The 27994-nt window shown below is 49.0% G+C and overlaps 1 protein-coding gene across 1 annotated transcript; it reads right to left on the bottom strand.

Moving 5' to 3' along the window:
- Nucleotides 1-3: 3 nt before the first annotated feature.
- LOC136140232 (cytochrome P450 2A13-like) lies at nucleotides 4-27993 on the bottom strand. The gene is given in 19 exon segments (XM_065898313.1): nucleotides 4-91; nucleotides 93-180; nucleotides 1303-1537; nucleotides 2055-2119; nucleotides 2122-2241; nucleotides 2391-2461; nucleotides 3053-3240; nucleotides 3640-3659; nucleotides 3662-3815; nucleotides 4118-4278; nucleotides 6115-6236; nucleotides 22776-22953; nucleotides 23480-23612; nucleotides 24162-24390; nucleotides 24392-24636; nucleotides 25892-26052; nucleotides 26301-26447; nucleotides 27359-27524; nucleotides 27814-27993. Coding segments are annotated over 19 exon segments (2751 nt in total).
- Nucleotide 27994: the final 1 nt, after the last annotated feature.

Below are 27994 nucleotides of genomic sequence, written 5' to 3'. Positions count from 1 at the left end.
GCGTCAGCGCGAGCGCAGGCACAGCTGGAAAGGCCGCGGCAAATTGCAGAGGCCGGAGCTGAGCGGGGTCAGGTCGACGTCCTCGGGCGCTCCCAGCGGCTCCAGCAAGAAGCTGCAGGATGGCGGTGAGGAAGAGGAAGAGCTCCCCGCGCCGCAGCGACTCGCCCAGGCACAGCCGGCCTCCCACAGGGAGAAAGGGTGGGCAGGAGCAATGAGACAAGATGGGGTGAGGGGCGCCCTCAACTTTCAAAGGAAAACATGAGAATAACGGCTGGGTACTCACGGACCCATCCATCTAAAAGTCTGGAAAAGACAGTTTAAGTAAATCGTGGACCTGCTGCAAGTGCAACATTGCTGGGGTTCGAGTCCCAACTCTGACAGTACTAGTTTCCTGATCTTGGACAAGCCACAGTTTCTGGGTAGGTACCTGAAATGGGGAGGGTAATAGTGCCTCATTTTGTTGTTGTGAACATATATAATGCACTAAGCACTATACTGCTATTAATTTAATCCTCTTAATAACTCCAAGAGGTGGACCTTTTTATGATCTTCATTTTATAGATGTAAAAACTGGGGCACAGGGACGTCCCTCGTGGTCCAGTGGCTAAGACTCCGCGCTCCCAACGCAGGGGGCCCCGGTTTGATCCCTGGTCAGGGAACTAGATCCCACATGCCGCAGCTAAGAGTTCGCATGCCGCAACTAAAGATCCCGCATGCCGCAACTAAGACCTGGTGCAGCCAAATATATAAATAAATACATAAATAAGTAAATATTTAAAAAACAAACAAAACCGAGGCGCAGAGAGGTGAAGGAACATATCCAAGGCCACACAGCTAGAAGATGACAAAGCTGGGGTCTGGCAGCAAAGCCCAGCTCTTAGCCACCACTCTCAGAGGTATCACCTGGTGCACAGTAGGCAGTATGGTAAGTTACCTATTATTATTCACCCCACCCCCTTTTCTAACACTGAGTTAAACAGGAAAGATTTTTTTCAGCCGGGTAAAGACCAAAGCCAAGAAAAACCAGGACCACTTCAACTGCACCACCCAGTGGAGAGACTGACAGTGACCAGGTCCAAGTTAAATTACAATATTATCCTGACTCCCGGCCTCCCTCCGTGGGGATTTCAGTTGCTATCGGCCTATAGGAGCAGAGCTGGGAAGGAGAAGGAAATGTCTTTGCATATCCAAAGCTGAGGATGGGATGGGACGAAGAAGTGAGAGGGTTTGGGGAGTGGAACTAGGCCTGGGGAATGCAGGTGGAATATGGGTCCAGAAAGACTGGATCTTGCCCCTGACCACTCTCACCGGCTGAGAAAGGCATGAAGGCAGAGCTCTTCTTGAAGGACTGATTGGCAACCAGAAAATGCTCAGGGTTGAATTCCCGGGGCGTCAGAAATTGGCTGGGGTCGTAGTGGACTGTATTAAGGAGGGTGATGATATCCGTGCCCCATGTGGGTGGAGAGGCAGAATCAGTGGTGTTAGAAGGGCTGGGAGGTTCCCAAACTAGGATTTCCACTGTACAGAGCTGGGAGTCCTGGGAACATGATAAGGGGTGGTGGAGCATAGGACTCCACAGGGGTCCAGGAAGTCTAGGGTGTGGGAGTCCAGGGTTCCCAGTGATGGGTGCTGGAAATGGTTTTGTTGGGGTCTGAGGCAGGGATGCGGGATACCCCCCTTGTAGGAACAGATTTGGCGTTCCTGGGGCGGGAGTGCGGTCTCTGAGAACAGTATTTAGGTACAGGGGCTCCCCAGGATAAGGTCTGAGACCTTGGGGATTTCAGAGAGGGTCTTAGGAAAGGAGCCTCTCATAGGGAAGAGGTCTGGGGTTCAGGACGTGGTCTAGTCCACTGTGCTGTGGCATACGGCTGAGTTTCTGGATTTAAGGGCCTCAGATGTCTGTTGCTAGGGCTTGGGTTGCCAGTTGCTAAGGTCCGGGGTGCTGATTGCTAGGGCCTGGGATATTCCTTGCTAGAGCCGCAGATGCCTGTTGCAAGAGCCTGGGATGCCTCTTCCTAAGGTTTCAGGTGTCGTTTGCCAGGTGTCCAGAGCACCTTGGGTAGCAGGAAGCCTTGAAAAGTCGTGTCCCGAGTGACGCGGTGTGGGAAGCTCATGGGATGACGTCTGCGAAGCACTGCACCTCGTGGATCACCGCATCTGTGTAAGGCATGGTCGCTCGGTCCTCCAGCGCAGGCAGCCACGCGCGTCCCAACACGAGGTCGATCTCCTCCTGTACGCGGGCTGCAGGTGGAGGGGGGAGCGTTGTTGAGGGTATCAGCAGGCTTGACTGTGCTGAGAAGAGGTGTGTGTGACTGCGTGTGGAAGGGGTCCAGTCAACGCTTTCCAGTCGGGGGGCGGGGCGCGCTGCAGGGATGCATGTGAAGGTTAGCCGGAGCTTCGGAGGGAGGCATTGAGTTCAGAGATGTAGGTGAAGGCGTAAGTTTCGTTCGTGCCAGGGCTCCTAGGGGCGGGGTTGTGCGGAGGGGGTTCGGGGCTGCTTAGGGTCCAGGCCCCTGATGGGATTGCCGGCGGGACTTCGAGGACCAGGGCTGCAGGAGGATGGATGGAGTGAGTGGGGTGTGCGGGAGAGCTGAGAAATCGGGGGTGAAGCAGGCGGCAAAGACCCAGTCGGTCTCCGCACAGCGTCCTGGAGGCCAAGGTTCCGCGAAAGACCCAGAGGTGGGGATTGGGGAGGCGGGGTCGCAGACTGTGCGGTGCGGGCCGTTCAGACTGTGTGGGAGGAGATGGGTTCCTGGGGAGGCCCGGTGGCTGAGGCTCTGGGTCCGGGCTCTGGGCGGGCTGCGCGAGTTATGTGGTCAGGGTCAGAGGTGGGCGGCAAAGCAAGATCATGAGGGCGGGGTCTGCGTCCCGGCAGACCCGGCAGGCTGTGTGGATGGCGGGGACCCCGTGGGTGGGGGTCAGCCTCCGGTGGGCTTGCGGGTTTAGCTGTGCGACCCAGGCGCGAGCTGGAGGCTCTCACTCCAGACACACTGGGCTGGAGCTCATTGTTTGTGGGCGGGGCTTCGAGGAGGGAGGAGCGGGTGTGCTCTACCGCGCCGTGTGGGCGGGTCTCCCCACCAGGCTTCCGGCGCTCGCATCTTGCACTTTTGGATACTTCATGAGCGCGAGGAAAGCGTGGCGCAGCGTGGTACCCACGGTCTCGGAGCCTCCAAAGAGCAGATTGTGTGTGGTCATCAGCAGAGTATCCATGTGGAAGTGGCTCAGCGGGTCCTGCTTCTCCTGCGGGGGATAAGAGGTGGGGATGTGAACAAGGCCGCGGGGGGATCCTGCGGGCTCGGATCCTGTGCGACCCGTTCCCCACAGACCTGCACAACTGCTACTGGGTGCCACTTCAGCCCCTCCTCTCTTTAATTTTGTTTCCTTGGGGGAGCTGGGGAGCGCGGAAGGGCAGGGTAGGGAGAATCTCAGCCGCGGGGCCCACAATAAAAAATCCTTAAGGATTTCTTAAAGAGCTGTTAATTGGCGGAGGCCCCGAGTGGCCCCAGCAGAGCCAGGTGTTCCAGCTTCACTTCCCGGATGTGGGGAGATTAAACCCAAACGCGCTCAACTCGGGATCCTTGTTGGTCTGAGGCAGGATAGCAGGTCAGACCAGAGATGAGACTTCCAGGCAGGGCTTACCTGTGCCATCTTGGTAAGGAGCAATCAATGACGTCCCGGGGAGAGTTTGGGTCGAGGGAGGCCTGGTGGTCACAGACACTGCGGGCGATGAGGTCCTTCATGCGTCCGAAGTTCTGGAAAAGGTGTTGGTGCAGCCCGGGCACCCAGTCCAGGAGGCTCGGAAAGATATGGTACCGCTGAGGATGGAGCAGAGCTGCAGGGATTAGGAGGAACAGACAGGCAGGGAGGTAGGGCGTGTGTGTGTGTGTGTGTGTGTGTGTGTGTGTGTGTGTGTGTGTGTGTAGCGTGGGGCGGGGGCTATGTGTAGGTGGAGCCCCTGTGGAGTGGGCAGGGCCGCATACCTCGGGGGCGGGGTCAGACAGAAAGGGGCGGGGCCTTGCAGGGCCAATCGCAATTCCTTCCCTGCCCACTGCTTCCCCTATATCCCTGGAAGGGCTGGACCCCCAACCCTCTCGCCCGTGGAACTAGGCCTCCTGACCTCTCCCCAGGGGCTGCTCATGATTTGGAACTTGTCATTGATGGGGTGGATAAGGGTGAGCAGACGCTTATCGTCGTAGTCGAAACGGGTGCCGAAGATCACGGAGCAGATAATGTTGGACACCGAGGGGCTCAGCACAAACTTGGGGTCGAAGGGCTCGCCTGAGGGTGAGCGGCTAACGGGTCGGGGAGACGCAGTGTGCAACACACCAGACCCCAGGCGGTAACACCACTAGCAGCACAGAACACAGGCTCCTGGCCACCTAACATGCAGCATAACAACACCCCAAAAGTATCTGGCAACACAGCACACGACACAATATTACACACAGTGTCTGGCAATATTACACGCAGTGTCTGGCAATATTACACACAGTGGCAATACTACACGCAGTGTCTGGCAATATTACACGCAGTGTCTGACAATATTACAAGCAGTGTCTGGCAATATTACACGCAGTGTCTGGCAATATTACACACAGTGTCTGACAATATTACACACAGTGTCTGGCAATATTACACACAGTGTCTGGCAATATTACACGCAGTGTCTGGCAATATTACACACAGTGTCTGGCAATACTACACGCAGTGTCTGGCAATATTACACGCAGTGTCTGGCAATACTGCACACAGTGTCTGGCAGTATTACACGCAGTGTCTGACAATATTACACACAGTGTCTGGCAATATTACACGCAGTGTCTGGCAATACTACACACAGTGTCTGACAATAATACACACAGTGTCTGACAATAATACACACAGTGTCTGACAATATTACACGCAGTGTCTGGCAATACTACACACAGTGTCTGGCAATATTACACACAGTGTCTGACAATAATACACACAGTGTCTGGCAATACTACAACCTCACTTGGCAATGACACACAGCAGCACAACCTAACACCCAATGATCTGACGACCCAACGGATCACGGAAAGCAACATGAAACCAACATATCCCTGCATTAGCCATTACATGATAGCACGGCCCAGCAAACTGAACCTGGAGTTAAATAGACATAGTTTGGATCTTGGCTTGGACTCTTAGTCTAGGCATGACCTAGGTGAACCGACTTCCCTTCTCTGAGCCTCAGTTTTCTGATCTGTAAAATGGGTGTGTTCTGGAGGGTCTGGTCCGACTGGCAGTGGCTGCTCCAGATGTGTGCTCAGGAGCTCTGAATGTGTCTGGGGGTAGAGGGGCTGCTCTTAAATCATCTCTGTCCATACCACCTTGCCCCCCTTTTTCCTAGTTCTCCCAGTGACTTTTAATCCCTCCCATCTTCCTGCATTATTTGCATGGGTCCGGGGCTCACAGCCAGCTGCAGTGATGCCCTGAGTGGGTTCCTTGGGAACCCCACCTCCCCCTCCTATAGGCTCACCTCAGCTCTTCTCACTGTGGCCAGTGGTGTCCATTTGCCCTGGATTGGGGTGAGGTCTTCTCCATTTTTTTGCCACTGGGGACCCTGGATCTGATTCTGGGTCTGGTTTGGGGTTACAGAGCTCTGGCAAAATGAAGGGGCAAGGATGGGGTCAGGATCTCTGTCCTGGGCAGAAGTTTTCTCATTCTCTGGGGGCCCATTTTCACAACTCTTCTCACCCTTTTCTGTCTCTTGCCGTTTGTCTCTGAAATTCTGTATGCGTCTCTCTTTGCTTCTGCTTCTGAAACTTTTTGTCTCTTTTTATGTCTCTGTCTCTCTCATTCTCTCTCCCTTTGTGTCTCTGGGTCTCTATCTTTCACCCTCTATTCCATCTCTAATTCTCTTTGTGCCCTTTCTCTTTCTGCTTCTTTCTCCCTGTAATCTTTCTCAGTCACCATCTTCTCCTGACTGTCTGGGTGTCTCCCTGTCTCTTTTTCTTTCTGTCTCTCACACCTCCAAGAGCTGGACTGCAGTGGACAGGACTGAAGCCAGGCTAAGGTTGAAGGAGGATTTGGGAGAAGGGCGGGGCAGGCAGAAGCCTCAGGAGAAAGGACCTCAGACGTGAATGGTACCCCCGCTACTGCCCACGTACACCTCTGATCTCTGGTGGCCTTGGCCTTGCAGCAGCTTGAAGCAGGGTTTCAGTTCCCAGCCAGTGATTGTGGTCAGTTCGCGGTGGTGAGAGCACCGAATCCTAGCCATAGACCACTGGTCAGTGGTCAGTGACAAGGCCCCTGGCCCTTCAGCTTTGCAGAAAAGAATTCCCACAAAGATGGAAAGTAGTGAAACAAGTAAAGTTGTTATTAGGAGAAAAAAGTACAGTACGTGTGGATAGACACACGGGCAGACTCAGAGAGTCATGCCCTTGTGGCAGTTTAAATCACTTATTTCTTCCAGGTTTCCTTTGGCCAATCATTTTGATTTGCCTGGCTCAGAGTCCATATTCAGTTTATCTCAGGACCTTGCCATGTGTGTATGCGCATCTCTTAGCCAAGCTGGATTCTACCGAAGAGGTCTGTGGGTAGTTAGCATCACTTACTGTGGGGTGGCGCCCCCTCCCATTTTGACCTCGAAGGAGCTTTTCTGTGCATGTGTAGTCGGGGAGGTCTCCTGACTTAGAGAATGAGAAATAAGTGGTCTCTTATCTTCTATCTGGGTAGGGCCCAGCCTCCTCCCTCGATTGTCCTGCTATGCTTGTCTTGGAGTATTGGTCCACAGGGAACAAATCTCCAATTGATTTACCCTGGGGTGGGGGGGCATTTACCTCCTGCCTCACCTCCACCTCCGAGGCTGTCTTAAGCTCCCCACCAGCTCTGTCTGCTCTTGGCTTCCACCCCAGAAACTGGCCACAGTTACTCAACTCCTTGCTAGGTCAGGAGGGCAGATTGCAAAAACCTGGAGTTGGGCTAGGACTCCAGTTCCTGGAGGTTAGGGTTGGGGAGACAGCCCCAGAGGTCAAGGGTCTGGGAGGCCAGGTGGAGGTGTTGGTGACCCCCCAGGTCCATTGGTGGACACGATGGTAGTTTTCCCATGGGGGAGGGGGAGGAAGTGCTTGGAGGTTCTGGGGGATTTGACACCCCAGTCCCAGGCATAGGTTGGGATGGAGGTGGGGCCCATGCTATTATTTAAGTCCCGGAAAGGCAGGTTGGGATGAAGAGGGGTGAAGGCTTGATTACGGGATTATGTATTTCTAGTTTCCCCTGGCATCTACCCCTACTTCTGGGGGAAAGGAGCAGTACTGGATCTGCCTGAACCCCATAAGTGACATTTCCCTGACCCTAGAACTGGGTTGAGAGGGGCCTGATGGGACTGCCTTACTGGGGAACTTGGGATTCACGAGAAGGGGAGTTTTAAGGGGCTTTGAGTTCTTCTGGTGGTGTGACTTGTTCTCCTGCTACAGAGGGAACATGGGGTAGGGAGGGATGTATTGTGAGTTTCCTTAACCTTGGCACTATTGACATTTGGGCTAAATCATTCTTTTTGGGTGGGGGGACTGTCCTATGAGTGGTAGGGTGTTCAGCAGTAGCTCTGGTCTCTACCCACTAGATGTCAGTAGCAGACCTCCGCCCAGCTGTAAAAAAAATCAAAAATGACTCCAGTCATTATCTAATGTCCACTTGGGGGCAAAGTCCAACCCAGTTGAGCAACGCTGGTGGAGAAACTGAAACACACCAAGGGCAGCTGAACCTTCCTCATCTCTAATTAGCCTCTCCTTGAGCCCCAACTGTTACACTTTTTCCTGTTCCCTCAAACCTCCATGACCCTTTCCTTCCACATCACTCTGCTGGTGGTCCCATTCCTTATCCCATAGAGAAAATAGCAATCGGAAGAGAATTAGCCACTATCTCCACCACTACGCTCACTCACCTACCAGAATCTGAGCCACATATGCGCCTTCCGGCTTGCAGGATCTTAGTTCCCCGACCAAGGATCAAACCCATGGCCCCTGCAATGGAAGCACAGAGTCCTAACCACTGGACCGCCAGGGAATTTCCATAAATGTTTTTATATTTTCCCTGTCCCAGCCCTGGAGTCAACCACTTCTCGAAAAAGTCCTGATTCCTTGTATTGGAAGATGGTATTTAGAAACCAAGATCTGGGTATTAGCTGGGCTTATTGCTAGTGGGATATCCTTGCTTATTGGCCCTCTCAGTGGACAAAACTTGGAGAGTTCTCTCTCTTTCTCTCTCAAAAACAATTCATATTGATATCTCTGATTTCGATCTAACACACAGGGTCCATTCTAGCTTTCCCTATTTGAAAATTCTTTTTTTAAAAAAATTAATTAATTATTTTTTGGCTGTGTTGGGTCTTCATTGCTGTGTGAGGGATTTCTCTAGTTGAGGCGAGCTGGGGCTACTCTTTGTAGCAGCGTACAGGCTTCTCATAGTGGTGGCTTCTCTTGTTGCAGAGCACGGGCTCTAGGCATGCAGGCTTCAGTAGTTGTGGCACGCAGGCTCAGTAGTTGTGGTGCATGGGCTTAGTTGCTCCACAGCATGTGGAATCTTCCCAGACCAGGCCTCAAACCCATGTCCCCTGCATTGGCAGGCAGATTCTTAACCACTGCACCACCAGGGAAGTCCCATGAAAATTCTTTCCTTTCTAGCAAGAATTTGACTCTCATTTTTTTTTTTACAATATATTTACTTATCTGTTCAACTTTCATATGTACATAAAATAGTCTCACAATTGCTAACCCATACCCAGTAAGAAATAAATTTACTAACTAGAGTGTAGTATTTGTGGACAGTTATTTTTGTCTTTAGACATACAATATACAGTCAAGTTTCTTTTTCCCAAAGTTACTTCAGTTAGTTCTTTTCATCCCCACCCTTTTTAAGTAAAACAGTTAGGTAAATACAGTATATAATTGGTAATACAGTTAGGTTCAGTTGTTACAGTTTGTATTCCATTTTGAGTTCCCCTACATCCTGGTGGATTTTTTAAATTTACATATGATAAAATTCACTCTTTGTGCTGTACAGTTCTATGGGTTTCGACAAATGCATAGAGTCGTAATCCTACATACTCACAGTGAAGGAGGCGTTTGAGGGACCCTGAGTCCCATTATCCCCTTCTAATTCTATAATATATAATAATTTTGCTGACCCCAGAACTGTGATCAGATGTTAGCCCAAATCCTGGATCCCATGAAAGAATAGAGTTTTTAGCAGTTTTTATCTTTCTGTGTTCTGACTGCAAGATCTCCTGCTGCAGAAGAGGCACTGGAGAGGTTGCAGGAAGAGTTCGGAGAATTGTTGAGGAGCCTCAAGTCTACAGTGTCATGAGCTGCAGGGAAGGGAGACTGAAGGGCAGAGTGAGGGAGAAGCTGAGGGGTAAAGGATGGGCCTGAATAATAGTTTCAGTGGGAAAAGTTTTTGCAAGTGTTTGGCATGGGCACTGACCAGTCAGAATGGTTGCCAGCCTTTGACAAGAGTATGACTGCCAGAGTCTACTGGGTGATTCCTAGCACTAGAGCTGCTTGTTGAATAAATGAGCTGCATATTGAATAAATGAATGAACTGTGTTTTTAATTTGTTTGTTTTGGTTACATGCTCTCTAAGCACCCAAGTGCTCCTCTAGGTTGGGTATCAAGGAATAGGGGGAGTTTGGGGATAGACGTCCCAGGGCTGGCTTCACCATCCCACAGTGGAAGGGAACTCTTTGAAGGCTCCAAGCTCCTCTGCACTGTCCATGAGAATGTTTTTTTCCGTGAGAACGTTTCTTCAGAACCTGGTACCTGGACAGCACCACTCTGCACCTGGGTAGGTGGGCTGTGCACAGGGGCCATACTAGATGCTATGCCTGGGGAGGGAGGATGGAGTAGCCCCAAAGGACACAGCTCCGGGTTTTCAAAGGAATCAGAAATTGGGAGTAGTTAACACACCAGTCAGAATGGCCACTGTCAAAAAGTCTACAAATAACAAGTACTGGTATGGGTGGGGGGAGAAAGGAACCCTCCTACACTGTTGGTGGGAATGTAAACTGGTGCAGCCACTTTGAAAAACAGTATGGGGGTTCCTTAAAAAACTAAAAGTAGAGGGCTTCCCTGGTGGCGCAGTGGTTGAGAGTCTGCCTGCCAATGCAGGGGACACGGGTTCGTGTCCCGGTCCGGGAGGATCCCACATGCCGCGGAGCGGCTAGGCCTGTGAGCCATGGCCACTGAGCCTGCGCGTTCGGAGCCTGTGCTCCGCAGCGGGAGAGGCCACAAGAGGCTCACGTAATGCAAAAAACCCCCCAAAAAACAAAAAACTAAAAGTAGAGTTACCATATGATCCAGCAATCCCACTCCTGGGGATATATACGGAGAAAACTCTAATTCGAACAGATACGTGTACCCCAATGTTCATAGCAGCACTATTGACAATAGCCCAGACATGGAAGCAACCTAAATGTCCATCGAGAGATGAATGGATAAAGAAATTGTGGTATACATATATATACAGTGGACGATTACTCAGCCATAAAAAAGATTGAAATAATGCCATTTGCAGCAACATGGGTGGACTTAAAGATTATCATATTAAGTGAAGTAAGTCAGACAGAGAAAGACAAATACCATATGATATCATTTATATGTGGAATCTAAAAAAATGATACAAATGAACTTATTTACAAACCGGAAATAGACATAGGAAACAAACTTACGGTTACCAAAGGGGAAAGTGGCAAGTGGCGGGGGGATAAATTAGGAGTTTGGGATTAACATATTCACACAAACTATATATAAAATAGATAAACAACAAGGAACTATATTCAATATTTTGTAATAACCTATAATGGAAAAGAATCTGAAAAAGTATATATACCTTACGTATAAATATATGTATAATATGTATAGCTGAATGACTTTGCTGTACGCCTGAAACTAACACAACATTGTAAATGAAGAAATTGGGAGGATTTGGTGATGGAACCAGAACTTGGTTGACTCAAAGTACTCTTCTAATACCATGTGAAACACATTTAAAAAAATCTGCAAGCTGGGTTTAGCTCCACAGACTGTATTCTCTGTTCTCCCGGCTCATCTGTTTGGGTCATTCCCTCACTTCATTAAGGTGTTTGCTCAAAGTCTCCTCACAGAAGCCTGCTCTGACCATTCTATCAGAAAGAGCCACCTCCATTCCTCTGCAGCTGTTACCTGCTGTATTCCCTGAGGCACTCACTACTCCCTGACATTAGAATAGACATGTGTTTATCTAGTTACAGCCTCTCTGTCCTCCTAGAAAGTAAACCCCGAGAGAGCGGGACTTATGTCTGTTTGCTACTATGTCCACGTTGCTTGACACATAAGTGCTTGAGGAATGTTTAGTGAATCGGTAGATGTTATGGAGGTGTGGACTCTGGAGTGAGGCAGACCTGGGCATGAATCCCAGCTCTGCCTCATCCTTTCTGGGTGTCCTAGATAAGGGACCACTCCTTTCTGACCCTCAGTGACCTTGTCTGACAAATGGGGATGTTGGTCTCTGCACCAAAGGGTTGTTGAGGGAACTCAGTGAACCCAAGCATGTCACAAGCTTAGCAAAGCACCTGACAGTGTGAACAGCTGGTACCTGAGAACTGTTCTTAATCTTTCCTGGGCCTCCCAAAGCCCAGGTAAAGGTACCCTGATATTCTCTCCCTGGGTGAGGCACGGATGAAAAGGGAGGGAGAATTCCAAAGAAGAGGCTGAGGTGCTTTGTTCAGTGTCACTTTACAGCCCTGAGGCTGAGTTGTGCCCCAGTCCTGAACCTTTCCTCTATGTCAGCAGCAGGTGAGGGTGAGAGAAGGGGTGGAGAGAAATGAGAGTTCCAGTCCCACCAAGCACAGCCCAGCTCTGAGACCCCCTTGCCACCCCAGGAAAGCTTTAGAAGGGGTTTGAATCATTGCATTCTAGAACCTGAGAATCCCAGACCCACCCCACTGACATTAATACCTGGATTCTTACAGAAGGGAGCGAGAATAAATTGCCCCCATGTTCACCAAATCCTTTCCTGAGCCTACGTCCTTCCCTACATCTGCCTGTGGGAATGCAGGGTGGCCCTATCTCTTTCCCCTCTGCTCCTGGGCACAGGGAGCTCCCTGAAGAGAACACTCACATCCCCCCATTACAACCCTGGGGACTCAGAGACGCTCCCCCTCATTGTTCCTTCAGCCTCCCTTTGGCATGCAAAGGGTCAAGGGCAGTGGGGGTGTGGCTTCCTTTTTCAGTCATAGACTTGGAGAGTTGGCCTGGAGTTGAAAGCAGAGATAGGGGAGCTGATGAAGTGAAGACAGACTTAAGGAACGGGGGATTTGGGTGGGGCAGACGGAGAGGAACTCCCCCCTCCTTCTGGGAGCACATCAGTGTGGGTGAGAACTACCCATCAAGCGGTTCCACTACGTAGAGCCATGGTGACTGGAATACGCAAAGGAGAAATCGAGAGGAGTGCACACTTGGAAGAAATCAAACAGCCACAGATGTTCCAGCTCAGCAGAACAGACGACAGGTGAATATTACTGAAGGACTGCGAGGAAAGGCTACACGTGCAGGAGCTTCAAAGAAGGGGGAAGAAGGGGGGGAAGGGGCACAAATCAGAAAAACACAGGAAGACATCGAGTTATCACACAAGCTGACAGTCAAAGGCACACTCCGGGAGGTGGAAGACCCCAGAGGTGAGAGTGAAAGACAGATGGAGAAGGGGGCCTGATGAAGCAGCCCAGATCACTTGCTGGTCGTCTCTCGGGTCCCTGGGGGGATTTAAATGTAGGGGGGAATGGACCTAGAGACTGTCATACAGCGTGACGTTAAGTCAGACAGAGAAAAAATACCGTATGTTAGCGCATATTGTGTGGAATCTAGAAAACTGGTATAGATAGTATTATTTGCAGAGCAGAGATAGAGACACAGATGTAGAGAACAAACGTATGGATACCAAGGGGGAAAGGGGGGGGTGGGATGAATTGAGAGATTGGGATTGACATATATACACTATTGATAGTATGTATAGAATAGATAACTGATGAGAACCTTCTGTAGAGCACAGGGAACTCAACTCAGTGCTCTGTGGTGATCTAAATGGGAAGGAAATCCAAAAAAGAGAGAATGTATGTATATGTATAGTTGATTCACTTTGCAGTACAGTAGAAACGAACACAACATTGTAAAGCAACTATACGCCAATAAAAATTAATTTAAAAATAAAATAAATGTAGGGGGAAGGATTTGGGTATTCAAGGGCTTTGAATGCTGGGCTGAGGAGCCCAGAATTTGTTTCCTAGGTCCCTAAACAAGGATGCTGAGGCGTCTCACTGTACACAATGTCTAACTCTTGGTTGACTAGTCGAGACAAGCCTAGGAATCTCCTGGCTGAGAGCGGAGGCAGAGGGGACCCTCACGATGTCCATACTCAGAGGATGAAGGAGATGAGTTTACTGGGGAATTAGGGAGTGGTGCAACAGGGGAGGGATGACTTCTCTCTGTGACCCGGTCTCCACCATCACGGACCCTGTCAATTTCTACCCAAATCACAACTTACCTCCTCTTCTGCCTCTAGTCCCCAGCTCCTAGGTGGAACCAGAAGAATCTTCCCCAATACGACCATGTCACTCATTAATCAAGTCAACAAGTATTAATCGAGGACCAACTAACTACAGTTGACCCTTGAACGACACGGGTTTGAATTGTGTCACAGGTCCACTTGACTTGGATTTTTTTTTCCAGGAAATATGTACTATATGTACATGATCAGGGTTAGTTGAATCTGCAGATGTGGAACTGAGGATTCGGAGGGCCGGCTGTAAAGTTACAGGCGGATTTTCCATTGCCAGGAGGCAGCTCCTCCAAACGCTGCATTGTTCAAGGGTCAACCGTAGTTACTGGGAATACAGCAAAGAAAACAGAAAAAAAAAAAAAAGAAAGCCCTGTTCTCACGGAGTTGACACTCTAGTTGGGCTGTCTCCTGTGTACAGCTGTGAGAATTTTTCTAGGGTCGATCGCCGGAAGTGGAATTGCTGGGTTGCAGTATATGTGCAACTTGAACTAGGCTAGGCATTGCCAAATTGCTCTGCAAAGTTAGCTTAACTAATTTATACTCCCACCCACAGTATATAAAGATTCCGGTGTTGCCCTTCAATATTTGTTCCTATCAATTGTAAACTTTTGCTAATCTGATGAGTGTGAAATATCTCGTTTTAATTTACCTTTCTCCAGATGATTACCGGGTTGGGCATTTCATGTGTGTATCGGCCACTCCCTTTCCTCCTCTGTGAACTGCCTTTTAATACCTTTTGGTTTTTTTCTTGTTGGTTTATAGGAGTTTAGTCTGATCACTAATCCTTTGTTGGAAGGGCCAGTCCCTTTTTTTTTTTTTTTTTTGCGGTACGCGGGCCTCTCACCGTTGTGGCCTCTCCCGTTGCAGAGCACAGGCTCCGGACGCGCAGGCTCAGCGGCCATGGCTCACGGGCCCAGCCGCTCCACAGCATGTGGGATCTTCCCGGACCGGGGCACGAACCCGTGTCTCCTGCATCGGCAGGCGGACTCTCAACCACCGCGCCACCAGGGAAGCCCCGGGCCAGTCCCTTTTTAAAAGCTCGTCTGACTGGGTCAGGTCCTCCCAGGATAATCTCATTTATGATTAACTCAAAAATCAAGAGATTTGGGACTCTAATTACATCTGCAAAATCCCCTTTGTCATGGAATGTAACAGTCAGGGGAGTGATAATGCCATCCTGTTCATACATCCCGCCCACACTTAAGGGAAGGGGATTATCTGGAGGTATGGGTCATGTGGAATCATTTTCAGAATTCTGCTTGTCACAAATGTTGTAAGAAGTTAAACAATTTTTTTTTCTTCTTAAAGGAGTTTTTGGTCTCATAGATTCTACTTTTTTTTTTCTCTCACTAGATTACCAGTTATTGGTTTATTATAAAGAATATTAAAGGATACAAATCAACAGGCAGATGAAGGGATACACAGAGGGAGGTCCTGAACAAAGGAGCCCCTGTCTTCGTGGGGTTTGGGACCTGGCACGTGGAAGCGTTCTGGTTCCCTAACTTAGACGCTCTCTACTGTTTTGTTTGTGTGTGTGTGTGTGTGTGTGTGTGTGTGTTGTTGTTTTGTGCTTCACTCATTTCTGCTATTTGAATGCCAGGCTGAGGAGCCCAGACTTTGTTTCCTAGGTCCCCAAACAAGGATGCTGAGTGGTCACACTGTACACAATGTTTAACTCTTGGTTGACTGGTAAAGGCGAGCTTAGCAATCTCCTGGCTGAGAGCAGAGGCAGAGACCCTCACGGGTTTCTTTCTTTGACCTTTTAAAAAGTCTTGCTCTGTAATTATTTTTAAAAAATTTCCTGTATTGGGTGCTGACTTCATTAATTTTCAGTTTTCTTATTTTCATATAAGCACTTCTTTCTGAAGTCTGTATCCTTTAAGTATTGAGACGTAATGATTTCATCATTCAGCTCTAAACGTTTTCAATATCCAATATGATTTCTACTCGGTTCATTCATTGTATAGAAGTATGCTTTAAAATTTCTGAGAATTTTGGTGTTTTTCTCTTTTTGTTATTGATTTCTATTTTTTTTTTACATTGTGGACAGATTGTATTGTCTATACTATTATTCCATTAACATTTATTAAGGTTTGTATCCCGGCCTGGTATGTGGCTAGTATTTGTAAAATTTCCATGTGTGTTTGAAAATAGTGAGGGTTCTCTAAGAGTTTAGAGTCCTCTAGCTGTTAAATGGGTCTACCTAATTAAGCATCTTTTTCAAATATTCTATACTTTTACTATTTTAAAAAATCTGTTTGATTTATCAGTTACTCATGGGGATAAGTTAAAGTCTTGTAATTTAGGGCTATATTGTTATGTGTCAGGATTTTTATATTTTCCAGGTGCATAGGTCCTTTTTTCACAATATTCCTGTAATTCCTAATAATTTCTTTTTGCCATAGCGTCAATCTTGTTTCATTTAAGTATGTATAAGCCACATTGTCTTTTTTTCAGGAGACATTAGGCTAGTATACCCTCTCCTATTTATTTATCTTCATCCTTACTGTGTCTTGTGTGATTTATTTTTTATTCAATCTATGAGTGTGGGTCATGGGGGGGTTACTAATTGCTGAGTATGGTCTGTTTTTACTTATTATTATTTTTTAGATTTAATTTTTAAAATTGAAGCATAGGGACTTCCCTAGAGGTCCAATGGTTAAGACTCCGTGCTTCCACTGCAGGGGGCATGGGTTCGATTCCTGGTTGGAGTAACTAAGATCCTGCATGCTGCTCCGCAAGGCCAAACAAACAAAAATATTGAAGTGTAGTTGATTTACGATGTTGTGTTAATTTCTGCTGTACAGCAAAGTGATTCCGTTATACATATATATACATTCTTTTTTTTTTTCTTTTTCTTACTTTCCTTTTTGCGGTACGCGGGCCTCTCACTGTTGTGGCCTCTCCCGTTGCGGAGCACAGACTCCGGAAGCGCAGGCTCAGCGGCCATGGCTCACGGGCCCAGCCGCTCCGCGGCATGTGGGATCTTCCCGGACCGGAACACGAACCCGTGTCCCCTGCATCGGCAGGCGGACTCTCAACCACTGCGCCACCAGGGAAGCCCCATTCTTTTTTTTTTTTAAACATCTTTATTGGAGTATAATTGCTTTACAATGGTGTGTTAGTTTCTGCTGTATAACAAAGTAAATCAGCTATACATATACATATATCCCCATATCTCCTCCCTCTTGTGTTTCCCTCCCTATCCCACCCCTCTAGGTGGTCACAAAGCACCGAGCTGATCTCCCTGTGCTATGTGGCTGCTTCCCACTAGCTATCTATTTTACATTTGGTAGTGTATATATGTCCATGCCACTCTCTCACTTTGTCCCAGCTTACCCTTCCCCCTCCCCGTGTCCTCAAGTCCATTCTCTAGTAGGTCTGCGTCTTTATTCCTGTCCTGCCCATAGGTTCTTCAGGTTGTGTAATAGTATGATAAGTTGGTGTATTACTCTTTTTATATATTGATGGATTTAATTTGCTAATATTTTGTTGAGAATTTTTGTATCTATATTCATGAGGGATGTTGGTCTGTAACTTTCTTTTCTGTACTATCATTGTCTTGTTTTGGCATCGGGGAAATACTGGCTTCATAGAATAAGTTGAGAAGTGTTTCCTTATTTTCTGTTTTCTGGAACAGATTGTGGAGAAGGATGCTATGTAGCTAATATACACTGTGTTGGATATTACACGTCAAAGCCTCGTTTTTAATTTATTTATTTGGCTGTGTTGGGTCTTAGTTGCGGCACTCGGGATCTTTCGTTGCAGCGTGCGGGCTCCAGAGTGCACGGGCTCAGTAGTTGGGATGCGCCGGCTTAGCTGCCCCTCCGTATGTGGGATCTTAGTTCCCCGACCAGGGATCGAACATGCGTGCCCTGCATTGGAAGGCAGATTCTTAACCACTGGACCACGAGGGAAGTCCCAAAGCCTCATGTTTTTTTTTTGGTTTTTGCCCTCCTGGCATTGTCAGAGAATGTAGGTATTACAAATAAATGGATTTTCCATATAACTGGAACTGATCTTTTCAATAGCAAATGGGAAAAAAAAATTTTTTTAAACTGAGGTATAATTGACATACATTATATTAGATTCAGGTGTACAACATAATGATTTGTATATTTTGTGAAATGATCACCACAGTAAGTCTAGTTAACATCTGTCATATACGTAGAATTTTTTTCTTGTAATGAGAACTAAAAAAAATAAAATCACTTTTAACGTAAAAGCCACATTTTTTATTTATTTATTTATTTATTTATTTATTTATTTATTTATGTCTGTGTTGGGTCTTCGTTTCTGTGTGAGGGCTTTCTCTAGTTGCGGCAAGTGGGGGCCAGTCTTCATCGCGGTGCGCAGGCCTCTCACTATCGCGGCCTCTCTTGTTGCGGAGCACAGGCTCCAGACACGCAGGCTCAGCAACTGTGGTTCACGGGCCTAGTTGCTCTGCAGCATGTGGGATCTTCCCAGACCAGGGCTCGAACCCGTGTCCCCTGCATTGGCAGGCAGATTCTCAACCACTGTGCCACCAGGGAAACCCAAAAGCCACATTTTAATACTTTGTTTTGTGGTAACTTTTTGGGAACCCTGTGAACCATTTTTTCTCCATTTCCTGCTGGATCCTGCTGGACCATTAGGGGGAGAATGGAATCTTGGTAGAGGAACAAGGGGTTCTTTCCTTCCTGTTTGCTTGTTATTCTGTGAATATTACCACAGCAACAGTCCTTCACTTCAGCGGAAAGGGCAGAAAAAGAATTCTAGGCAGAGGGAACAGTCAGTGCAAATGCCTGGAGACATAAATAATCCATGCACAGTAATATATGTTTGGTGAGCTTGGGGAATAGGATCTGTTTAGTGACATGTGATGAGAAACGAGATTGGGAGAGGCTAGAAAGGGTCTTGGAGACTAGCCCAGGGAGTTTGGAATTTCTCCTTTAAGCTTTTGTTCTTCAAACTGCAGGTCATAACCCATTAATGATTCATGAGCAGCTTGAAGGGCTGCAACAAGCATTTAAAAAATAATAAAACAAAAGAGAAGAGAAGACTCTCTCTATTAGACTGCCTCTCATGAGTAAAAAAGCGCTGCTCCAGCTATACAGATATCCGTGTGCAAGTGTGCGTACAGGTTTGCATGCGTCCTGGGAGCAGCCACATGTGGAACAACCTGAACTTGAGTCAGGGGTGATGTGACATCTAAATTCCCATCCTTCTACCTCCTTTCTCCGAAATATTTCTTCTGAGAATCACCCCCTTCCTCCAGAGTTCCTCCGGGGGCAGGGGCTCCATCTGAATCATCTCTGGAACCTCAAGAGAGACACACTGGAATCCAACTCTTTCATCCAAATCTGCCTTTGTCATGTCCTAATGGTGTTACTTTGAGCAGATTCTTTTTTTTTTTTTTTTTTTGTAGACAAGAATGTCTTCTTCTTTTTTTAAAAAAATAAATTTATTTATTTTAGTTTTGGCTGTGTTGGGTCTTTGTTGCTGCGCACGGGCTTTCTCTAGCTGAGGCGAGCGGGGGCTACTCTTCGTTGGTGTGCGCGGGCTTCTTGTTGCAGTGGCTTCTCTTGTTGCGGAGCACAGGATCTAGAGCACAGGCTCAGTAGTTGTGGCGCACGGGCTTAGTTGCTCCGCGGCATGTGGGATCTTCCCGGACCAGGGCTCGAACCCGTGTCCCCTGCATTGGCAGGAGGATTCTTAACCACTGCGCCACCAGGGAAGCCCTAGGCAGATTCTTTAACCTTCCTCTGAGTCCCTGTGCTCATTTGTAACAAGGATCATCATAGACTCACCTCGCAGACACTTTATTTGGTTGAACGAGTGCATGCATAAGTGGTGTTATGGATTGAACTGTCAAGAAGGTACTCTAAAGTCGGAACTCCCAGTACCTCAGAATGTGATCTTATTTGGAAAAAGAATCACTGAAGATATAATTAGTTAAGATGAAGTCATCTTGGAGTATGACTGGTATGCTTACAAAAAGATGGCCAGTAAAAAAGAACAAAATAGGGCTTCCCTGGTGGCGCAGTGGTTGAGAGTCCGCCTGCCAATGCAGGGGACACGGGTTCGTGCCCCGGTCCGGGAAGATCCCACATGCCGCAGAGCAGCTGGGCCCGTGAGCCATGGCCGCTGAGCCTGCGTGTCTGGAGCCTGTGCTCCGCAACGGGAGAGGCCACAACAGTGAGAGGCCCGCATACCGCAAAAAAAAAAAAAAAAAAAAAAAAAAAATAATGTCATTTGCAGCAACATGGATGGACCTAGAGATGATCATACTAAGTGAAGTAAGTCAGACAGAGAAAGACAAATACCATATGATATCGCTTATATGTGGAATCTAAAAAACATGGTACAAATGAACTTATTTACAAAACAGAAATAGAGTCACAGATGTGGAAAAGAAACTTATGGTTACCAGGGGGAAAAGGGGAGAGGGATAAATTGGGAGATTGGGATTGACATATACACACTACTATATGTAAAATAGATAACTAGTAAGAACCTACTGTATAGCGCAGGGAACTCTACTCAATACTCTGTATTGACCTATATGGGGAAAGAATCTAAAAAAGAGTGGATATATGTATATGCATAACTGATCCACTTTTTTCTACACCTGAAACTAACACAACATTGTAAATCAACTATACTCCCATAAAATTAAAAAAAAAAAGATGGCCATGTGAAGAGAGACAAACACAGGGACGACACCATGTGATGACAAAGACAGAGTTTGGAATGACACAGCTGCAAGCCAAGTAACTCCAAAGACCAAGAGCTGCAAACCACCAGAAGCTAAGAAGAGGCAAGGAAGGATTCCCCTACAGCTTTCGGAGGGAGCATGGCCCCGCTGACACCTTGATGTCGGATCTAGCTTGCAGAACTCTGAGACAATACATTTCTGTTGGTGTAAGCCACCCAGCTCGTGGTACTTTGGTCTGGCAGTTCTAGGAAACTCACACAAGGGGCCCAGCACAGTGTCTGGCACATAGCAGGCACTCCACACATGCTACTTGTGCCTGTCATTATGGCAAGAGCAGGACTCTTGTTTTGGTAGAAGAGAGTAGTGAAAAACAAGCTACCCAGAAACATCACCACTGTCACCCTCCCATTCCTGCAGCCACTGAGTTTTAAAGCTCAACACCAGGCTATGTTTCAATCTTCAAATAATTCCTGTGAGGAAGGAGACAGATGAGAGACTCAGGAAGGCCCAAAGAGTTAGCAGCAAAGCCTGGACCAGAATCCAGGGCTCCTGTTAACATCTCCGCCCCAGCACTGTCTCTTTGCTGGGCTGGGTCACCGGTTCTTCCAGAGCAACAGAACTGAGACTGCCCTACCTGGACAGGTGAGATCGAGGCATTGGTGGCTAGAAGGTGACTTCTCTTGGCACCTTTGGTAATGCCTTGATGGACTCCTGCTTTTCCCTTTTCGGGTGTAAGTTTGAGGACTCTGGAGATTAATACTTGTTCTCTCTTCCCTCTCGTCTCCCTTCTTGCTGGGCAAAGACTTACTAGCCACTCTATCTTCCCCTGGAGGTATGCCTCATTGGCAGAACCCAGCTAGTTCCAGCCCCTCCTTTCCTCTCTTGACTCTTTCTCAGAAGGAACTTTCAGCTTGGAGATCTGACGTTTGCCACCAGAGGGGCTGGGAACGCAGTTCCCAAGGATATGGCTAAAGGAAACTCTGATGTTAAAATTCTAAGCATCAAGAGTTCCAAGCATCAGTAATTCAAATGTTCGGAGTCTAAGGTTCTGGGAATCCGAGATTCCAAGATTATGAATTGTGGACTCTGCAGTTCCAAGATTCGACCGTTGAGTTATGCCACAATTCTAAGATTCCCCCAGGTGAGCTTTCTAGAAACCTCTTAAAGTGACATGCACAGGAATGGATAAAGTTTGATTCTGACTCTGAATTGTTGAATAGTGTGTTTGTCATAATAAAGAGTGTGACCCTGTGGATCCTTATTTCCCTCCAATGAGTAGGAAGCAGCTAATTTGTGGAAACCGAGTTGCCAAACACAGATCATGGGAATTGAGAAACTTGAGAATCATAGCCTATTACGAAACTTGCAGGGCTCAAAGGACCAGATTTCCTCTCACTTGACCCCAATCACTGGTCCTTCAAGTGTGGCAGGTTTTGTGGATGCAGGGCTCTGCGTAGCATTTAGATCTAAGGTGAGATCTAACTCTAGATCTAACACAAAGATCTACAGCTGATGTGTATGAATGTTCAGATCGCGCAACGCTGAAGGATGCCACCTCTAAGGGAACATGCGCTAACTTATCTGAGAGTAAGCAGGTGATTCAGACCCTCACAGATCCCAGATCCATCAGAGAGAGCCCCACCTTCAGAAACTCATAGGAACTGTGACTTCCTGTATACACTCAGGAGAACATGCAATCATATACTCGAACGCCTGTACGCACACACGCGCACACACAGACATGGCTGTGCTGCTACCAAACTTCTGGCATTTTCTGAAAGTGTTTCTCTCTCCCACCCATTTCATTAAGAAGTCTGACTCCTGTCCCCAGGCCTGACTCTGATCGGATACAGTAGCCTTATCTGGTGGTGGGCACGAAATATGCTCTGGCATCCAAAGTGTGCATGAGTGTGCAAGGGTGTGGGCAAGTGTGTAGTGAAGCCAGGTCAGCTGCCTGTCAGGGCTCTGGAAAAAGTCTCCTGGACAGAGCTGCTCAGGTTGTGTAATAGTATGATAAGTTGTTGCTTTTTCACTTGAGGAAGGGGTGCTTTTTAAGAATCTCCCTAAATGACTGTGGGCTAAGTATGGCCATCCCTATACAGATCTGTGTTCGTGTACTTGCTGAGTACTTACTTGTGTTCTGTGGGACCTCAGATAGAGACTTAAACTCTCTGGACCTCATCTTTGTTACCTGTAAGATGGGCATGAATACTGTTCCCCGTGACATAGGTTTGTGAGCGTTAAGTGAGGTGAGTATATGACGCTTTTAGCATAGAGCTGACACAGTGTACTTGCTCCATAAATAATATCTGTTATTGTTACTATTCAAAGTATAGTATAAGGTTTCTTTTCCTCTCAACCCACCTCTAGCAAGGTGAACAGAGTCCGTTTGTTTCTTCCTCTCCTATCCACCTTGCCCCTTCCTTCCCCTGACCCCCATCATCATCCCCCCATCCTTAGCCCCGCCCCTCCCTCCCCCATTTGCTCCTCCCACCAGCCCCACCCTGGCACAGCCCTGGCTCACCGGGGCAGGAGGCTCATGGTGTAGTTTTGTGGGATGGTGACAAAGCCCACGTGTTCGGGGGACACGTCGATGTCCTGGGGCGACTGTGGGGACTTGAAGCGGAAGTTCTGCATGATGGTGGTGAGGAAGAGAAAGAGCTCCATTCTAGCCAGGCCTTCTCCAAAACAGTACCGCTTTCCTGAAGGAGTGGGGGGAGGCATGGAGGTGAGGCTTGTTTTCATTGCTACCTTGACCCCACTACCGACCGACCCCCGGCTGTATTCTCCCAGGGAGGATGGGCTGGAATCTCGAGGCCTGAGAGACTTTCAGAGAAGTTGCTACTCCTCTCTGAGCCTGTTTCCCTAGAACATGGGGTGGGGTGAAGCAAAACAGGCTGTAGCAATGGGAACTTTAGGTGCCCCTTCTCCTCAAATACACACTCAAATATGGCTGCTGTGCCATCGCCCTTCTAGGAATCTGAAGAATTTAAGTGACCTTGGACAAATCTCTGACTCACTCTGGGCCATGATATCCCCTATCTCTGAAATGGGTACGATCATCCCTTTTCTTTTGCCTGGGCCCAGGTTCTTGGGAGTTATGGGGGTTGCAGCTGGTTGGCTCCAAGGTATATGGTAAGAGGGACTTCCAAGTTGGAGAAAGACACTAGGTTACACCTTAGAGATGAAGGAGGCCCCTGTTGGTGTTGGCTTGGCAGTGTGTCTTACCGATGGAGAAGGGCACAAAAGCATTAAACTGCCCCTTCTCATCCAGGAAGTGCTGGGGATTGAAATTTCGCGGGTTGGAGAAGAACTTGGGGTCTCTCAGCCTGCAGCCCAGCATAGGGAAGACTTCGGTGCCCTGGCTGGGAGGAGGGAGGGGACTTTTATAAGGTGGAGTGGGAGATGGGTGTGCTGAAAGCACCTGGGGGTGGAGGGGGAATTTGTGTGACCTTGGTGAAGGGAAGTGGGAGGCATGGGAGTTGGGGTCCTCTGAGGGAGGAGCTTTGGGGGACATGAGATTCATCGTCCCGAGACAGGAAGTTTGGCAGCCATGGGGTTCCCGTCCCCTGAGAAGGGAAGTTTGAGGAACATGGGCTCTGTGTCTCCTGGGGCAGAAGTTTTCACAGACATGCAGTTCATGTCTCCCAAGGCAGGAGGTTGGGGGAACAAGGAGGTTATGTCTCTTGAGACAAGAATTTTGGGGGGGACATAGGGTTCATATTCCCTGAGGCAAGAGGTCTGGGGAGATATGGGATTCAGGAGTCTCTGAGTGGGAAGGTGGAAGGGACATGGTAGTTGGGACAGTCTTTGAGGGAGTGGATCAGGGGCTGGGAAGCTTCTAGGGGGAACGGAGTGCGGGGTCACAGGGAGTGGGTTGAAGATCCCTTTAGGCTGGGTGGGGCAGCACCTTGGAGAGGAGGAAGTCTCGAAACTCGGTATCCTTGGTGATTCTGCGGGCCGGGCCCATGGGGATCATGTCTCAGAATCTCTGGATCCCGTGGATCACCGCCTCTGTGTAGGGCATCTTGGCTCCATCCTTGAACTTGGGCTGATGGTTCTTGCCAATCACGTGGCCAATCTCCTCATGGGTTTTGGCTTGGGGAGGAGGGGGAACGTGTTTAGCTATCGTGAGGACTCAGGGCAGGGATGACCGTCCAAGTAGGTACAACATGCATGACATCCACGTGTGGCATGGACATAAAACATTCAGGCCGTAGGCGCTGTTGGTGCAGGGTCCTGCTCACCCGGTCCTGCCAAAGTCACCTGGGAGGTGCAAGGGGAGAGTCTTGGGGGATGGTCTGGAGGAGCAGGCAGTGGGCACTTGGTTGGTTCAGTGTGGGCGCTGGCAGGTATTTCGTCACTGAGTAGAACATCTCACAGAGCTGAGGGTGGGGAGAGAGGAAGGGAAGGGAAGGACAGCTGTCAGTGCTCAGGACCCAATGGGAGTCCGACCTGTCGCAGGGCAAGGAAGGCACTGGCTTAAAGGCACCTACACAGATGTTTAGGTATTTCGATGGGGCTGGATGGGAAAAGATATCTAAGTTTTCACATGAGTTAAGTGTGAGGGACCCTGTCCAGCAATTAAAGTGAGATGGACTGGGACACATATCCAGGTTCCAGACGTTCAGGTGATGCTGGATTGGAGCATACATCTGGTGTTCATATATTCAGGTGAGGTTGGGTTGGGAGACACCTGTCCAGGTGCTTAACTATTTAGGTGGGACTTGGAAGGGGGGGTCACCTAAGTGTTTAGGCATTCAGGTGGTCTCAGTTGGAAACAACTGTGTGGATACTTAGGGAATCTGGATTGGGGGCTTCTGTACAGGTGTTAAGGTATTAAAGTGGGGCTGCTGTGCAGGTGTTAAAGCGGGGAGATACCTGTTCAGGTGTTCATATATTCAAATGGGCCAACAGGGGGCACTTCTGTAGGTATTTGAGTGAGCTGGGCTGGAAGACACTTATTTGGGTGTTTGGGGAACAATCTGTCCAGGCGTTTACATGTTTAGGGGTCTTGGTTTGGGGTACCTGTCTAAATGTTGAGATATTTAAGCGAGCTGGGTAGGGGGCACTGTCTAGGTAGTCTAGTGGGCTGGTTTGGGACACCTGTGTAGGTAACAAATGATTTTGGTGGGCTGAATTTTCCGGCACCACGTGTTCAGGTAGTCAGGAAGTGGGCTGAGGTGATCTCTTGTCCAGGTGTTGAGAAGTTCAGATGGAAAGATAGAATATCTTCAAAGGGAGCATCTGTTGGATATTAGGGTAAGTTGGGGTGAGGACACCTGCACTGGTGCTGTTGGATATTAGGGTAAGTTGGGGTGAGGACACCTGCACTGGTGAGAAGAGAAAGCTGGGTTGAGCACATGTATCTTGCCTGCAGTGTCTATTTGTTTTCATTCTTTTTTTTTTTTTTTGGTGGGGGGAGCATCTTTTGAGATATCCAGGTGTGCTTGGAGACTGAGTATTGGCCACCTGTCCCGGGGTTCTGGTGCAACAGTTCAGTTGTCTGAGAGTGGGGGGGCTGGTTTTGAGGGGATCCTGTCTGTTGGAGGATGGGAGTTTGGGGCACCTGTCTTGGTGTGGAGGGGCAGTTGGCAGGTTGAGGTAGAGGCATGGTAGAGCCAGGCTGGGACGGGTTACCTGGCCGGTAGACGTAGCTGTGAACTGGAAGCTTCCCGGCATCATACACAGCAGTGATAGGAACTCTTTGTTCTCACAGTCAAAGCGGCCCCCGAAGACGATGGAGCTGATGACACTGGAGACGGTTCGGCTCAGGAAGAAGGTGGGATCGAGGAAGGCGCCTGGGGGATGGGGTGGGGTTAGGGAGAGACAGGGATCTGGGGGAGAGTCAGCTTGGCGGTCTGATGCCAGTCTGCGAATTTGAGGAGGGCGCGGAAGTGCTGAGCCAGACTTCCAGCCTCAGACCCCAGAGCTGGGAGGCCGGACGCCTTCGCCCAACCTGGACCCCTTCCGGGGCCAGGATGCGTGTGTCGGTGCGGGCTGTCTTCCTCCTCCTCCCCCTCGCACTCTCCGGGGTCCCCCCACTCACCGTGCGTGCCGCGGCAGGCCTCGATGAGGAAGTCCACCTCCCCCTGGATGCGCTCCTCGATGCCGCGCTTGCCCACGCCCAAGTCCCGCAGTGCGGTGATGGAGAAGCGCCGGAGGTGCTGGGCGCGCTCCCAGCTGCCGAACGCCAAGCTTGCAGAGGGGGCGTAGGAGTCGGGGCGGGGCAGGCCCAGACCAGCCGCCTGGCCCGGAGAGCGAGAGAAAGGTGGGCAGAGAGAGAGCAAGTGGGAGATTGAGCGGGGAGGGGAGGGGTGGGGAGGGAGGGAAAGAGGGTGGGAGGAAGCAAGGGAGGGAGGAAGGGGGGTGGGCGGGGGAGAAAGAGAGAGACAGAGACAGAGAGAGACATACAACTCAGAGAAATGCAGAAAGAGGTAGAGACCAAGTTGCAAGAACAGAATCAGAAGGTGAGAGGCAGGAAAGATACACTGAGAAAAGAGATACAGAGACACTCACAGGAAGAGAAAGAGACAGAGGAGGGAAGGAGGGGAAGTGAGATACTTGGAGATCTGGGAGGTGGATATAACAATTGTGAAGGATTCTAAAACTGAACTGGAGAAGAGAGAAAAATAAGGAGAGAGAAACAGACAGGGTCTGGGAGGAGGAGAGACTGTTACCAGGAGATGGAGGCATGGGGATTTTGAAACAGAAATAATGTGAGATTCTAAGACTAAGAAAGAAGAGAGAGAGGGAAGGAGAGAGAAGCCTGGGGAAGCACAGAAGTTGAAAAGGAGAAAAAGACAAAAAGGCATAAGGAGATAGAGGACCAGGGTTCCAAAGCAGAAGTTCCAAGAGCTCCTAAGAGATAAAGAGAAAGAAGAGACATCTAGTGAAAGAGAACAGGGAGATAGGGGAGAGAGAGGCAGGGAGAAACGGAGATGCAGAAATGCTAAGACAAATGAGAGACAGAGGGGGCGGCAACCATGAATAGGAATGGGGACAGAGAATGCCAGAGGAAGTCAGATCGAGAAGGCTGGGGACACTGAAGCCATCAAGTCTGCCTGACCACACCCCCCTGCCCCACCCCTGCTCTGAGGTCCCCCTCCCCATAGCCTTTGAAGAGCCAGTTGAAGTTAGCCTGCTTGCCTCATCCACTGAATGCCTCAGCCTGGTCCACCAGAGCCTCTGTCACAGTGTCATATCCACACAGCACCACGACCCGCCAGGGCCCCAGGTGGACTGTGGACACAGGGCCATAGCGCTCGCTGACCTGATGGAGGTGAGTGCGAGTGGTTAGAGCAGCCTCTACTCTGAACTGGCCCTGCACCCAGTTCTCACATCCCGAGATGCATTTCCCTACAGGTTCTGATGGTCAAGGAGCTGGACATCCCAAGATGTGGTCTTTCCTGGCCAGGACCCTGACACTGAATCTTTAAAGCTCCCCTTTCCTTTCCTGTGACTCTGGTCCAACATTGTCAATTCCCAGCCACAAAGCCCCAACCAAACTGGGCAGGCCACCACCCCTGTCCCATCCCACGCATCTCTCTGCCTTGGGACACCTTCATGAAGGAGTTGTACATCTGTTTGGTGTTCGGCTGCAGGTGGTTCCCGACGAAGGGCAAAGGGGTGGGTCCAGGAGGCAGCGTCCCCTCGAGCTTCCTCTACCGCCAGACAGACATCAAGACCAGTATAGTCAGACAGGCCAGCAAAGCCGCAGGAAGCAGCCCTGAGGCCAGCATG

This window comes from Phocoena phocoena, chromosome 20 (assembly GCF_963924675.1).
Source record: "Phocoena phocoena chromosome 20, mPhoPho1.1, whole genome shotgun sequence".
NCBI lineage: Eukaryota > Metazoa > Chordata > Mammalia > Artiodactyla > Phocoenidae > Phocoena > Phocoena phocoena.
The sequence above is the reverse complement of the archived record's forward strand: the minus strand, read 5'-3'. Positions and strand labels throughout refer to the sequence as shown.